The 16,839-nt window shown below is 41.5% G+C and overlaps 2 protein-coding genes across 12 annotated transcripts in view; one reads left to right on the top strand and one right to left on the bottom strand.

Annotated features, from left to right (window-relative positions):
• The window catches only part of LOC137416549 (uncharacterized), a 123,229-nt gene extending 108,086 nt beyond the window's left edge, over positions 1-15,143 (top strand). For all 10 annotated transcript variants that reach the window (XM_068102171.2, XM_078784166.1, XM_078784163.1 and 7 more), the window contains 2 exons: positions 10,152-10,287; positions 10,455-15,143. In XM_068102171.2, coding sequence (XP_067958272.2) covers positions 10,152-10,287; positions 10,455-11,419 — 1,101 coding nt within the window. In that variant the 3' untranslated portion in view covers positions 11,420-15,143. The remainder of the gene's footprint in view (positions 1-10,151; positions 10,288-10,454) is intronic.
• Positions 1-16,839, bottom strand: part of LOC137416554 (THAP domain-containing protein 1-like) — a 231,879-nt gene that overhangs the window by 15,452 nt on the left and 199,588 nt on the right. The window lies entirely within an intron of this gene.

Below are 16,839 nucleotides of genomic sequence, written 5' to 3'. Positions count from 1 at the left end.
TCCTTGAGGAGAACCTGCTTCAGAGTGCAAAAGACCGTAGATTTATATTACAACAGGACAATGACCCCAAGCATACAGCCAAAGCAACACTGGAATGGCTTCAGAACAAGAACGTGAAAGTTATTGAGTGGCCCAGCCAAAGCCCAAACTTGAATCCCAGTGAGAATCTGTGGAAAGACTTGAAGATTGCTGTTCACCGACGCTCCCCATACAACTTGACAGAGTTTGAGAAAATCTGCCAGGAATAATGGGAGAAATTCATAGTCCTGGGCTTTCAGGGAGGGGGGATGACACCAATTTATCTATGTAAATGTGTATCGCACAGTGCCACTCCAGGTAGGAGTTCATCCAACTGCAAGTACTGCCAAGTTGGCAACCTGCTGTTGTGAATGTCCACCTCATGTACCCTCATGTGATGCCAGCTCACTTAACAACAAACATCACAATCTTGGGTTTAGCCACATTCTGAGCATACAAGTCAAAAAGGCATATTCCTGACGTGGCTTACCGAGTATGGACTGAGAGTCTCGGCAGCCGGTGCGCACCATTTCTGACATTCTGGCAAACACAGCAAATAGCTGAAAGCACAGCCAAAATTCAACTCTCAAAATAGTTTTCTTTCTGGGTGGAGAGCTGTTGCTAAGTGCTGTATGACTCCTGACACAATAGTTAACACATATTGATATGATAATGGCTTCTTTTCCACATTTTCTTTCACCAATCAAATGACATCAACCACATTTTATAAATAAAAAAAGAACTTCCCCAATAGTTTCTTTAAATCGTTGCTGGATAATTATTTATATGTAACGTGGCTGTTGTTGATATGTTCATAAAGCAATTTGCCAGATGGTGTTGATTTTGTTCGCCATTCATATCTGAGCACTTGGATCATGATTCTGGCCACTCCCAGGTTTAAAGCCCATATGCTACGAGAACAACGATTTGTCCATTTTCTACTAATCTTATACAGTCATGTGAAAAAGTAAGTACACCCCATGTAAAGTTTTGACTTTTTCAACATATTTCAACATACAGCTATTTGATCTTCATTTCAACAATATTGAAAGATAAAGGTGATATAACATAACAAATATCATGAAACATTTACATTTTGTAGTCCATTGTATAATTTAAATAAACATAAATGGAAATTTCGCATGTGGAAAAAGTAAGTACACCCTTGGCTCTAATAGGTGGTATTGCCCCCTTTGGCAGAAACAACCTCAAGTAGGCGTTTCTTATAACTGTCTACCAGTCTCTGACATCGACTGGGAGAAATTTTTGCCCACTCCTCCATGCAGAATTCTTTCAGCTGTGCGATGTTTGAGGGGTTTCTTGCATGCACAGCTCGTTTCAAAACCCCCAACAACATCTTGATGGGATTTAGATCCGGGCTTTGACTTGGCCATTCCAGAACCCTCCATTTCTTTCTTTTCAGCCATTCCTTGGTGGATTTGCTGGTATGTTTAGGGTCATTGTCATGTTGCAAGGTACACCTTCGGTTGAGCTTCTACTTTCCGACAGATGGCCTCACATTATCCTCAAGCACCCTCTGGTACAATGAAAAATTCATAGTGGATTCTATGATGGTGAGCTGCCCAGGCCCTGATGCAGCAAAGCTGCCCCAAACCATAATATTTCCACCACCATGCTTTACAGTTGCTATCAGGTTCTTGTGGTCAAATTCTGTCTTTCGTTTTCGCCAAACATGTCTTCTGGTACTGTGGCCAAATAGCTCTACCTTTGACTCATCTGTCCAGAGCACATTGTTCCAGAAGTGCTGGTCTTTGCCTCGGTGTTCATTGGCAAACTTTAGTCTTGCCCTGATGTTCTTTCTGGACAGAAAAGGTTTCCTCCTGGCACACCTCCCATGTAGATCAAATTTGTGCAGCCTCTTTCTAATGGTAGACTCGTGCACTTTGACATCAACTGAGGCAAGAGCTACCTGTAGGTCCCGTGATGACATTCTGGGGTTCTTAGAGACTCCTTTCAGCATATTGCGGTCTGCTCTCGGCCTGAACTTGCTGGGGCGGCCTGGCCTGAACAAGTTGGCAGTTGTTTGGAATCTTCTCCACTTGTAGATGATCTTCCGGACAGTCGAATGATTGATTTCAAATTGTTTGGAGATCTTTTTAAATCCCTTCCCAGACTCGTAGGCATCTATAACCTTCTTTCTGAAGGTAGTCAGGTTCACTATGTCAATAAATTATATTTCGTTCAAAATCATGGTAGATTAGCAAACCTATACATTTTTGGAAAGGTTATAGCATAAGGAAACTAAAAATCAATGTTTACATTTGGAGAGATACCTGTATGGCGGCCATTTTGGATTTTCAAAATGGCCACTGTAAAATACATATTTTGTTCTATTTCTGCCTCTAATTACCCTAAAAACTTTTTAAAATATACTAAACCTATATTTTCAGGGACAAGGAATCCAATGAAAGTATCAAATTAGTGCTATGGGGAATGGTAAGACACGAATCAAAGGTTTTGAATTGCAAAATACTGTCTTTATATTCGCGATAAGTTGCATAATCAAATACATGTTATCATTTTGTACAGGCAGTTAATAACATCAAAATGTGTCACAATAATTCATATCACCAAACATACACAGGCAGTCAGCAAAATCATATATACACATGCAGTCAGTATAACTTCACATCTACACAGGCAGTCAATGACAAAATATACACAGGCAGTCAATGGCATCAAACATACACGATTACAGAATATGCCATTTAGAGTTCGTCATCACTGTCCTGTGTGTCGTATCCGACAATATAGTCCGCATCGTTTTCACAGTCCGTTCCACACAAGCAAAGGTCGGTCAAATTGATTGGCAAATCGAATTGGTCGAATGGTCGATCGAAGCGATTGGTCGAATGGTCGAATTGGTCGAATGGAATTGGTCGATTGGTCGAATTGGTCGAATCGAATTGGTCGGAATTGACAAATGTAAACATTGATTTTCAGATTTTCCATGTAATAACGTTTCCAAAAATGTATAGGTTTGCTAATCTACCATGATTTTGAACGAAAAAACATAGTGAACCTGACTAAGGCCTCAGAGAGCTCTTTTGATCTGGGCCTGGTGATGCCGCACACTTCAACAACAAAGAGCAAACCAAACTAAATGTCTGAGGTTTAAATAAGACAGGTTCCTCCAGGAACATCTAACGATGTTCTAATCATTTGCACCTGAGCTGGTGCACCTGATTCTAATTTTAGGTATTTGAAGTAGTGATAAATGTAGGGGTGTACTTACTTTTTCCACATGCGAAATTTGCATTTATGTTTATTTAAATTATACAATGGACTACAAAATGTAAATGTTTCATGATATTTGTTATATTATATCACCTTTATCTATCAATATTGTTGAAATGAAGATCAAATCGCTGTATGTTGAAATATGTTGAAAAAGTCAAAACTTTACATGGGGTGTACTTACTTTTTCATGTGACTGTATATACAGACTTGGCATTTAATATGGAATATTTTTTTTTGTGGGGGTGAACTTACTTTTCAAGATGTCTTAGAACCAAAAGTTCATTGGAATTATGTTGAAATTATTCTAGATTTTGTTAATGTGACCTTTAAAAGAAACAAAACCCACATTTGACATTTCGAAACAAATAAATTGATCCTTGAAAGTGATGTAAACTGATATCGAACTCAATTCATGGACAGGACTGTGTTAAACTTCTGTACGTTTTCCAGAAGTATCTCTTTATTTTGCACATTAGCCAAATTTTTTTTAAACAAAAACAAAAGTTAAATTACGACTGGGATTACGGACAGTAAAATTACAGTTCAGTTCTTCGTGTAAACCCCACGAGCATTCAGGAGAGCACGTACACGTTGAGGCATGCTGTTCACGAGATTTGCCAAGGTTTGGACAGGAATCGCTTGCCATGCAGTTACAATAGCCTGCTGCAATTCACGCACAGAGGCAGCCTGCTGGTCCAAGTGGTCGATTTGACGCATTAATTCTGCCCACAAGTTCTCTATTGGATTCATATCCGGGGACATGGCAGGCCACTCCATATGCTCTACACCATGGTCAGCAAGAAAGTGTTGGATCATGCGAGCACGATGAGGCCGTGCATTGTCATCTTGGAAGACAAAGTTTCCTCGAAAGGCTGCACGAGCAAATGGAAGCAATGTTTCTTCTAGAATGGCCCTGTACTTGAACTTGTTCAGGTTTCCATTCAGAACAACCAGGTCAGTTTTGCCCCCTGCATGAAAAGCAGCCCAAACGGTCACCCACCACCTCCAGCTTGGACTCTTGGCACTATACAATCTTTGTTGTAGGCTTCATGCACTTGTCTGCGCACTCGGACGCGGCCATCTTGACGATAGACCAGAAATCTAGACTCGTCACTGAAGATCACGTGATTCCAGTGTCCTGCCTGCCATTGACGGTGCTCTCTGGCCCACTGCAATCGGCGCTGGCGGTGTTGTCTGGTCAGGCGTGGCTTTCTCAGGTACGCTTGGCATGATAGCCTGCTTGAACCAGTCGTTGGTTGACTAGCCTTCTGGATACAGGCACATTTGTCAGTTGCTGCCACTCAGCCCTATGCCGATTAGCTGACTTGGTACGGCCATTGCAGACTAACCGGTGCAGCTGGCGATCATCCCTCCTTGTGGTTCTGCGGGGACGACCTGGCCTCAGTATTGGAGTAGGGACACCCATCTGAGCATTTCGTTTCAGGATCTTTGACACCTGACCTTGAGTGATGCCATACTGCCGAGCAATGGCATGCTGTTTCATGCCGTAATTTCGTAAAGCCACCACTCCATGACAAACAGCATTGTCGAGTTGACGGACCATCTCCAAAGGAAGCGGCAATAACTTTTGGAGACGTGCAGCAGTTGTTTCCACTTATACAGAACGCAACAACCCTTGTACACCCGACTGTGAAGCCAATCATCAATTGCACCTGTCCGTACATTTTGCCTCGCCACCTGTGATATAATCCTGTTGTTGACTTCTTGCTGTGACAGACAATCAGTGACATGGTTCTTTGAACAAATAAATCACCAAAGTGTAAAAGAAACTCACCAGATTGATATACCGAGTTAAGAAAGTAAACCCAAGTCAAGAAAAAAATATATATTCCATATTAAATGCCAAGTCTGTATATACAAAGTGTGCATATGAAGCCTTTGAACCGATTGGCTGTATAGCTGGCCTGACTCCACCCACAATAATTCTAAACAGGAAAATCATATGTCCGTCATGTTGGTGCTGTGTTAAGCTAAGCCTCAGCAATCAGCCTATTGGCCAATGCAATTGGAATCAATCCGAACTATTTAATCATGATGTATTATACAGTCGTGGCTAAAAATATTGGCACCCTTGCACTTTTTTCAAATAATGCACCATTTCTTTCCGAAAATTGTTGAAATGAAAAAATCTTTTGGTATCCACATATGTATTTCTTTTGTTTGCAGTGGAAAAAAAAAAAAGGTGAAAAACTTACTAAATCTTAGCTTATTCCACACAGAAATCCTAAAATGGCCCGGACAATGTCATTGGCACCTTTTAGAAGTTGTTAGAAATAGAGTTCAAGCAGATGATTCTCCTTTACTTTAGAATTGAACTCACCTAAGGTGAGTTGCAGGTGCCTGCAATATAAAAATCACTCAATCAACCATTTTGAATAGAGAAAAGGAGTCATTCTGCTGTTTTGTGTCACTGTGCATGGAGCATGAGCCATGTACCGCAATGAGCATGGAGAAAAGAAAGAAAACCAGAGAATTGTCCGAGGAGGTCAGACACAAGATTATAGCTAAGCATGGACAATCTCAAGGCTACAAGTCCATCTCCAGAGACGTCGATGTTCCTGTGTCCACCATACGCAATGTTATCAGGAAGTTTGAGGCCCATGGCACTGTAGCCAGCCTCCCTGGACGTGGCAGCAAGAGAAAACTTGATCGAAGTTTGCAACGAATGATTGTTTGAATGGTGGAGAAAGCACCTCGATCAACTGCCAAACAGATTCAAGCCGACGTTCAGACACAAGGTACGACAATTTCAGCTCGCACCATCCGTCGCCAACTCGATGAAAGGGGGTTCCATGGTAGGAGACCTAGGAGGACCCCCACTGCTAAGAAAGCCCGATTGGAGTTTGCCAAAACACACCTTGAACAAGCCAAAATCCTTCTGGGAGAATGTCCTGTGGGCACATGTGACCAAATTTGAGATTTTTATGAAGCACGTCATCTCTTTGTTTACAGAAAACAAATGAAGCCTTCAAAGAAAAGAACACCTTCCCTGCAGTCAAACATGGAGGTTCAGTGATGTTTTGGGGTTGCTGTGCTGCCTATGGCACTGGGTGCCTTGAATGTGTGCATGGCATCATGAAATCAGGAGATTGCCAAGGCATTTTGGACCTCAATGTTCAACCCAGTGTCAGAAAGCTGGGTCTCCGTCTAAGGGCATGGGTCTTGCAGCAGGACAATGACCTCAAACACACTTCAAAAGCACCCAGGAACGGTTCAAGACAAAACGCTCGACTGTTCTGAAGTGGCCAGCAATGAGTCCAGATCTAAATCCCATTGAACACCTGTGGGGAGATCTGAAAACAGCAGTTGGGAGAAGGCACCCTTCACCTTTGGCGGAACTGGAGCAGTTTGCACAAGAAGAGTGGGCCAAGCTACCAGTAGAGAGGTGTAGGAAGCTCATTCATGGCTATAGGAAGCGCTTGACTGCAGTTATTTTGTCCATAGGCTGTGCTGCCAAATATTAAGTTGAGTGTTTCACTAATTTTGTCAATGCCATTTTCTTTTTCTTTTCTGATTTAAAAGGATATATTAAGTTCTGAATCAAAAACAAAGGTTCTTTAGTATTAACAGTGAAATAAAGAATTGTGGAGACTTAATACTTTTGTCAATTTCAACTTGATTTTAGAGAAAATTGTGAGTTATTTGAAAAAAGTGCAAAGGTGCCAATATTTTTGGCCACGACTGTACATGCACATGGCTCATGTACATTTTCTTCTTTCACTTAAGCTGGGTTTATTCCTTTTTTTTTTTTCGGGAGAGATCGAGGCAGCTGTCTGGCCAATACACCACCCAAATAAAGGGATGAGCAATTTATCTGATAAATGAAGGTTTTTGTACGCAATTTTGGTTTTAACCTGAGTTGTCAAAGTTGAAAAGGGTCACCTGTCATCATCAACTAATGACTACTGCAGGTAGCAATTGCAGGATCACACAAAACAAAACAAAAAAAATTCGCCATAAAAATCTTTCAAATGTTTTTGCAAGCAATGAACAATATAGTATCTGTAATTTATGTAAAAGTACATTGATCTCCTAAAATCCTTGCTGTGTGTGTGTGTGTGTATTTTTATTTATATATATATGTATATATATATATATTTATATAATTGTGAGAAATAGTAGAAACTCCACAGTACGAGCAGGGCGTCTCATTTGTATGAAATAAATAATCGGGAGATTAAATAAGACACGGACGTAGCTTCAGGACGGTCGATCTTTAATTCTCGACAAGCTTTCGACCAACAAAGGTCTTCTTCTTAGTCTACAGAAACAACAGGCATGTATATCAGACAAGTATGTCTAGTGATGTGCATAAGATGTGTTATATGTGTAGAAGATGCATACAAAAAGAAGAGCCACGCTAAAGCTCACTCACCGTCCCCAAGTTCAGCGGAAGTGAAGCGCGGCTTAGTTACCGTTCACGTTACAGTTTGTGCACGTGCATATACAAATATATACATACATACATAAATACATAAATACATATATATACATACATACATAAACACACAAGCATATATTCATATACCATTTATATTTATATAAGTATGAATGAATGAGTGAATGAATGGGTTACGGTTAATGATTTGATTGGGTTGATGTTGAAACATTCTTTAATCATCAAAATTTATGCCATGAGGGATTTTTGTCCGAAGTTTATGTATCCAAAAGGACTCACGTTTCAGAATCGTGGTGTGTGATCGATTTGTAATTGATTCAATGGCAGAGATTTGAATGTCATTTATCGAGTGATCCGGTTGATTAAAGTGTATCGTGTAAGGTAGAGATTTGCCCTGACTGGTGTGGAAGTTATTGATTTCTGACCGGGTGTTATTAAATCGTGTGTTGAGTGTATTCTCAGTTTTTCCAACATATTGTTTGGTGCACTTTTGGCAAGTGATTAGGTATATGACCCATGTAGATTTGCAGTTCATATAGGAGGTGATGGGGAATTTTTGTCCAGTGCTAGAACTACAAAATTTGTTTCCTTCTCGTAAATCCTTGTGAATAATACATTTGTTTGCTGTGCATTTATAGAAGCCAGGGATCCTAGTTTCTTTGGGTGCTTTGCTTTTACCAAGAGGTCCCTGAGTGTCCGACCACATCAAAATGATGTTAGTGGAGGTTGAGGAAATGTGGTGCCGAGTGTTTCTGATTGATGGAGGAGAGGAAGGGCCTTATTCAGAATACTTGGCCATTGGGATGAGGTAGGAGAGTAGGGGGTTACCAGTGGAACACGGTTAGTTGCAGGTTTGGGTTTGTAAGTCAGAAGGTCTGCTCTCGGTATGCGTTTTGCTCGGTTTATTGCTTCTTTCACAGAGTGAGGGTCATAGTTTCTTGCAATGAAGTGTGTTTCTAATTGGCAGAGAGAAGTTTCTTCTGCCATTTTTGTTGAGCAAATGCGTCTTACTCTGAGTGCTTGACTGTATGGTATGCTTGCAATTGTATGTTTAGGATGAGATGAAGAAGGGAGAAGGTAAGAGTGAGTGTCTGTTGGTTTGGTGTATAGTTCTGTTTCGAGTCTGTTATTTTGAAGTGTGAGTGATGTGTCTAGAAAGTGAACTTCGGACTGTGAGCTGTCGAATGTAAACTTGATGGTCGGATGAATCAAATTTAATTCATTTTGGAATTGTGTGAGACTACGGTGGGATTTTGACCAGACGAACTGGATGTCATCAATATAACGTACCCATGATTTTTCCAAGATGCCGTGATGAGGTTGTGCATAGATCTTGGCCTCTATCATTCCCATGAAGATGCTGGTGTACAATGGTGCAACAGGGGTACCCATAGCGGTACGTTGAGTTTGAATGTAATGTCGTCCGTTGAATTGGAAATTATTCAGTTTGAGTGTCAGTTCTAATAGGCGCACAAGGTCTTGAGTAGGTGGTATTGGGACTTGTCGTGTATGTAGTGCTTTGCGGCATGCAGACAGGCCTTCTGAATGTGGAATATTAGTGTAGAGGGATGTAACATCTGCTGTGACTAAAATGGTTTGGGAGTTGAAAGGTGAGTATATTCTGTTCAATCCTTGGATGTGGGTCAGAAAACTGGTTGTGTCCTTAAGGTATGAAGAGAGATTCATCACGAGAGGAGGTAAATGACAGTCAACAAATTTTGATATTAGAACAGTTGGACATGTGCAGCCAGATACGATTGGTCTACCTGGATTGTTTACCTTGTGTATTTTAGGAAGAAAATAAAGGTTAGGGCAATGAGGATCTTTCGGAACCAAGCGAGATTTGATGGTTTTATCCTCCCGAATAGAATCTACTACCCTTTTAACCTCTTCAATATGTAAAAGGGTAGGGTCGGATGGGAGCTCTTTGTAAGTATCACTATGTAGTTGACGATTACCTTCTGCAACGTAATCGGTCATCGACATAATGACAATGGCAATACCTTTATCTGCTGGCTTTATGATTATCTTTTCAATATTTTGGAGATTGTGAAGTGCTCATCGCTCTTCCTTTGTAAGATTGTCCTTATGTCTGGAACAATTATATTTTTGTGCCACCTTTTCAATTTCATTGCTCACTTGTTCCATATAGACATGTAGATATGGATTTTCAACACGTGGTGTCCAAGTGCTTTTTGGTTTGGGTAAAGTGAGTTGTGGTGTATTAGTATCGGTGTATGTGATTGCATGCGTGTTTGTTGGTGTTGTCTGTTGTGGTGCTGATGGTGCTGGGTGTGCTTAAGCAAAGTGTGCCTTTAATGTCATTCACCTACAGAAATCTTTGAAATCCTCTTTCAAAGTTCTATTGTTGTTGGTTTGACTATTTTCAATATATATATACTCCTGAACAAGTCTTCAATGGCCCCTAACAATTGCTTTTCCGTGTTTCCAGTGTCCAACACAAGCTTATGAAGGCTTGGAGAATGCCAAAGAGCCCGGAAATATATTTCATTCAATAACATCAAATATTCTTCAACAGTCTACAATAAATGATCGAGAACAAGTCCCCTCGTTTCTGAACATTGCAGGTATCATTCATTTAATCTGACTATACTTACTTGGAGTGTACCTCAGTGGGACTTGTCACAAACCTTCTCATAGATTTGACCTCAACAGAGAAGACTATTGCATATCTTGTGTGTACCATAAACAACAAACCTAACCTATTCTTCCTCTTTTTGCTGGTGTTCTTCAGGCACTTCTGAAAGCAAGATTTGCAACATCCCCTCACAGGCTTCAGCAATGCCAACTCCCTTGCACAACATGAAGAAATATCAAGACATAGAGGAAGAACGTGTGGTGCCTGATGAAGTTCAGAAGGTGTTTCGGGCGCCTCCTCAATTGGCCTCCAATATCCCGGCGCCTCCTCAATTGGCCTCCAATATCCCGGAGCCTCCAATATCCATCGCTGGTGCTGCTAAGACGCCCCGGTTATTGCTACCTGTGAACATGACGTCTGTAACATCTGATACGAAACGTGCAGTAATCAATTCTTCACCAAGGCCGACGCTTGCTAATACCTTTCAAGCAGCACATTGTGAAAATCACAGAAATCATGTTCTCCAAAATGTAGCAACACAAGCTGCTGGTTATTCTGGCATGGCATTAACTGAAAGAGCTGAGGCTTTGAATTGTTCAGACAAACCCAACAGAAATCTGCCTTTGGTCTCCGATTTGGCTCTTTCATCAAGAACTGATGAGCAGTTTTCATTGCATTGCGGCGAACCAAGTAAAGGCAAGGCCCACTTGAATGATACATCTTCTAACATTGATGTGAAAACTACAACAACTATACGACAGCAACAAAATACCAGCATCATTGAGCAAAGCATGGGACAGTGCTTACATTGTAAGGGCATCCATGCAGTTGATTCTGCAGCCTCATGCTGGCTTCAGCTATGGCGAGAAAGCCTCGTGCAAACTACCACGCTGGCCACCCTCAACAAAGCGCTTGATCGCATGCAAGCCAACGGGCTGCTTGAGATTGAGACCTACGAGAATATTTGCGCCAAACAGACGAGAATGGCACGGGTGCGAGCCTTGTTAGACCTCTGCCAGTGTCTTGGAGATAAGGCAGCCAATGTGGTGGTGCAGGTTTTGAAAAGTAATTTTGTGACTCCTCTGTCACAAAAATTGTCATCCTCTATCTCTCCTCGGTGAAAAGGATGTGCGTGCCTGTTTGTCAGTCACATATCCTTCCGCCGCCCTCGTACTCCGTCACATCAGTTGGCGCTGGTATCCCATTCACAGCTGGGGCTGTTGCTGACACCAAAACTTCCCCAGTGAAAGGGTGCTGGGTGCTGCGTGCTGCGTGCCAACACTGCGGAAAAATACTACATTTGTGACAAAATGCCGATTCTACCTTCTAGGTCCGATGGAACATCTACTATTTGCTGGATACGTCTTGCTATTGACTCGTTGCTCTTCTATAGACTATGAACTATGAGCCGAGACTCAGTTGAGAGAGTGATTTTCCACAGATGATCCAGTCATTTTAAAGTGTTTATGCCAAACAACAAAACTACCTGCCATCCTAAATGTGCTGTATACATACAGCGGAAGCTCACATTTATTTTGTACTAATAGCAGTTCTTAAGTGGATATTTAAGGGAGCAAAAGTGTAAGATTGTGCAGTTTATAGTTTACAGATTATGGTAAGAATCTTTAAAATAGGGGCAATTCCCCTTGGCTCACCTGGTAGAACTGGTAGGCATAGATGACCCACAAAATATGTAAATTAGCCGATGGTTTGAACAAACTTGTGAAAGCACCATGCAGAGATGATTCCTACACCAAGTTACATCTAAATCGGGTGAATACTTTTTGAGAAGTCAAAAGTAGCTATTGTGGAATCATAATGACCTTTGACCTTTACATTGGCCTCCTTAATATGCATTTTTAATGGGATTTGCAAGGCATCAGGAGGCCTTCTTGGTCCTCAGAAGTTCTGCAAAGTTTGGTGAAAATAGGACAATTAGTTTTAGCATCATGGGTGAAAAAGGTTGTTAAGTTTCATCGAAATCATGTGTGTAGTTATGCCTCCGCTGACGAAGTCGCTGGAGGCATTATGTTTTCGGGCTCTCCGTCCGTCCATCCATGCATCCGTCGTCTGTCCGTGATATGTTTTTCTTACTGCAATAACTTGAGAACGGCTGAAGGGATCCAAGTCAAACTTGGTGCAGGTATGTATAATGAGGTAAAGATGAACTGATTATATATTTTAGGGTCACAAGGTCAAAGGTCAGAGGTCATGTGAACCAGTGATGGGATTTTGACCAAACTTGGTACAAGTATATTGTCGTGCGAATACCCTCTGGTTAATACCAGGGCTCGCGAATGACCAAACGGATTTAATTGAGGTGACGACCAACTCGGATTCGACTATAAAAGCACGGGAGAAAGAAGTGAAGAAGAAGAGGCAGCGAAGCGCTTACCTAAAGCGAACCGACTGCAGATCCGATCCTGGAGTAGATGAATTCAAACAAAACCGAAATGCTATGTGCAAAAATAAGGATTTATTTAACGGAACCCGATACAATGAAACGCGACGATGAAATGAATCGGCCTAAATTGGGATCCCACACACAGACGTCGAATACACCACAAAGGAAAATGAATTACGAAAGGAAATGTCTCGTCGTGTAATGGTTCGTGGGTGCGAGCTTATCTGTCCGAAATGTGTCCTTCGTCCAACGTGGCTCCCTCAGTCCGCCTCGCCCACGTGCTCCGCCAGGCCCGAGCGACCTGCCCCAATCCAGGCTCCTTGTCGACTGCCCACGAGGTCCGTTCGCTCCACGGCACGCCTCACTCCAGCACCAAAAGCAACTGGGCTAGCGATCTCCCCGCGAAGCCGATCTCCAACACGAGGCCGATCTCCACAACGAGAGCCAGGAATGGAGAGTGAAGAGAGAAAGACCAGCATGACTCAATACCCAGAGTGAAGCGTCCAGAATCCCGCCAGCGAGTCCTTTTGTAACTTGGCATGTGACGTCAGTTTTGGCGCACCACCAACCAGAGCCTCGTAGCTTCCTGCCATCTCCTCAACCGTCTCGCGCCTTCTGCGCCAACCAATCACACGTTCCCTGTGGCGTGGTTACAGCTCGTCTCACGCGATGTTGCTAGGCCAGCTGGTGGTGCGGCTGGTGGCGGCCATCCGGCGGTGCCCCGATCTGGCTTTCTGCCTGTCTTCTTCCAAGGTCATTGTAAGGGAAGGGGAATTATTTAATGCTGCACTAAAGGGCCTATCTAAGTGTTTATATGAGTATGCGTTGCCATAAGGGACAAAGGTTTGGCGACGGGGTGAAACGACGAACAAAGGAATCTTATCCATAATCCCTGTACTATTTAGCACGCCCTGCTCCCTCATAGCAGGGACACCAATACAGCTTATACTGACAACCCGGGCTAACATAGAACTTATTACAGGGTAGATTCCCTATCGCAACAGTCGGATACCTACCTATACAGATCTATCTGGCTCTAGATATTGCTCTACCCAAATTCATAACAATATATTATGTTGCAAAGATGACCTGATTAGATTTTGGGGTCAAAGGTCAAAGTCTGTAATAGGTCATTAACTTAAGAATGGCTGAAGGAAACCAAGTCAAACTTGGTACAAGTATGTATAATGAAGCAAAGATTAACTGATGAGATTATGGAGTCAAGAGGTCAAAGGTCAGTGCTCCTGTTCGGTAAAAAAAATATGTTACCGAGCTAACTTGTGAACCAGTGATGGGATTTTGACTAAACTTGATACAAGTATATACAGGGTGTTTATAAAGTCTCTATCTATTTCAGAGAAATAACAGGTAACTAAATAGATGGGGAATTTATAAACACCCTGTATTATGATGCAAAGAAGAACTGATTAGATTTTGGCGTCAAAGGTCAGAGGTCATGTCACGTAAAAATGTGATACTTGGGAACAGCTGAAAGGATTTAAATCAAAATTGGTCCAAGTATGTATAATGATGTAATAATGTGGGCGGAGGCATATCAGTCGATGTCGAAGATTGGCGTTCAGGTTTCGAAGAAGAAAGCAAATACCTATTTTTTGGAGGGGGGGGGGGGGTGGGTCAAACCCGTACCCATTTAATCCCCCTCCCGCCCCCAAAGACCCTGATTTTTTTTTTTTTTTTTTTTTATTTTAATGCCTTGAACAAATTTGGTACATCATGGGGGATGAAAGCTGTGGTCAAGTTGCATCCAAATTGTGTGTATAGTTTTGGAGAAAAAGACCCGTGTTAACATACAGCCTGACTCGATAACTGACGGACACTTCGCTATGCCAATACCTCCCCTGAAATTTTTTTGTTCTATGTGAGCTAAAAATAACTTTAAAAAAAATTGAACGTTTTTTTTCACTTTTTATATGCATGCCAAATCGAATTTTTAGATAACCTAAGAAGAGGAGAGATAAATCTTTGGATTTTATTTCGTTGTACATTGTCAGCTTCTGCAGTTCTGAAAAGCTGATGTGCTGGAATCGTTAAACAACTTAATGTTGTCATTCTCTCAGTTGCTTTGCTGTATGGTATCTTGCTTTGTGCAGTGCATTATACAGATTGTTGATACATCTATTTTGCCACTAAAGGGGGAGAGGGAGGGAGAGAAGTGTAAAAAGTTGATGTTTTTAGTGGGCCATTTTGATGTACAACACAGCATGATGAATGCAAGGATGGCTCTGGGTTACTCACAGTAAATGGCTTTTTTATTATAAACAAGGAGTCAGGAATGGAAAATGTTTTTTTGCACAGAAAAAGATGTAGAATTTATTTATTTTCTTGGCTTTGGCAAATACTTTAGGTTGATCACAGTTATTTTATGGCATATTGGACTCTACTTTTGTACATAAATCTGACATCCTGATCGATGAAACTGTTTTGTGGTTTTGTGTTTCCAGTTGTATTTTCCGTTTTTATCGGAAACACTCGAGCTCCTATAAGGATCGTTGGTACGTTTTCCAGCCTAACGTGGAAAACACCACCATCTTGCTTTTAATTGTACACTTGTTTTTCCAAATCCAACATGGTCAATCAAGTCCATCTTGAGTTGTATGCATATGATCCAGCTGCATCTCAGCTCAAACCATCTTGTACAAGTCCTTGTCCTCCTTTTCCTGAAGGTCATCTGCTGAGTACACCTCATTGCCATCCTAAAAAACTTCTTCCATGAAGCTCTTCAACTTGGGGAACAGAAAAATGTCTGACTAAGCCAATTTTATCTACTAGCAACGGTACATGGCACTACGGGCGGGGCGTCAATTGAGAAGCCCAAATGAAAAGGCAAAATATCAGAAATTGAAAGCTTTTTTATTTTAAACGATTCATATAAACATCCGTTGAATCATATCACACGCAAATCATCAAAATCTAAACAGTACATGGTGCCCATTTTGAAAAAAGATTGAATTCTACAAAACGGAAGCGGCCACTGCACGTCTTTCCCAGTCGCACGTTTATGTGTGAAGAGTGCGCGCCGAATCTATAACACGGAAGTGGCCGCTACACCTGTTTCGCAGTCGCTTTGCACATGCTGCTGTGTTACTTCGGAGCCGCACGTTTATATAGGAAGAGTTCATCAGGAGTCGATCTACTCTCCCCTGGTACGTAGAATTTCAACAAAAGCCACATCACTGTTCATATCGGTAAATATTATTCCATCGTGTTTGGAAAAACTGGAAAATTGGAAAACTTGGAAAAACAATATAGCCTATTTTACTCCAGGGGGTCCCAGGAATACCCACCCAAAATATCGTTGCGATCGGTTGAGCTGTTTTTGTGGTACCTTATATATGTATATAAAGTCACGTGAAATAGTAAGAACACCCCATGTAAAGTTTTGACTTTTTCAACATATTTCAACATGCAGCTATTTGATCTTCATTTCAACAATATTGATAGATAAAGGTGATATAATATAACAAATATCATGAAACATTTACATTTTGTAGTCCATTGTATAATTTAAATAAACATAAATGCAAATTTCGCATGTGGAAAAAGCAAGTACACCCCTACATTTATCACTACTTCAAATACCTAAAATTAGAATCACGTGCACCAGCTCAGGTGCAAATGAGTAGAACATCGTTAGAGAGGATCTTGGAGGAACCTGTCTTATTTAAACCTCAGACATTTAGTTTGGTTTGCTCTTTTTGTTGAAGTGTGCGGCATCACCATGCCTAGATCAAAAGAGCTCTCTGAGGCTTTCAGAAATAAGGTTATAGATGCCTACGAGTCTGGGAAGGGATTTAAAAAGATCTCCAAACAATTTGAAATCAATCATTCGACTGTCCGGAAGATCATCTACAAGTGGAGAAGATTCCAAACAACTGCCAACTTGTACAGGCCAGGCCGCCCCAGCAAGTTCAACCCGAGAGCAGACCGCAAGATGCTGAAATAAGTCTCCAAGAACCCCAGAATGTCATCACGGGACCTACAGGTAGCTCATGCCACTGTTGATGTCAAAGTGCACGAGTCTACCATTAGAAAGAGGCTGCACAAATTTGATCTACATGGGAGGTGTGCCAGGAGGAAACCTTTGCTGTCCAGAAAGAACATCAGGGCAAGACTAAA

This window comes from Myxine glutinosa, chromosome 9 (genome assembly GCF_964187855.1).
Source record: "Myxine glutinosa chromosome 9, kmMyxGlut1.1, whole genome shotgun sequence".
In the NCBI taxonomy this organism is placed as follows: domain Eukaryota; kingdom Metazoa; phylum Chordata; class Myxini; order Myxiniformes; family Myxinidae; genus Myxine; species Myxine glutinosa.
This window is presented reverse-complemented; position numbering and strand designations above follow the sequence as displayed.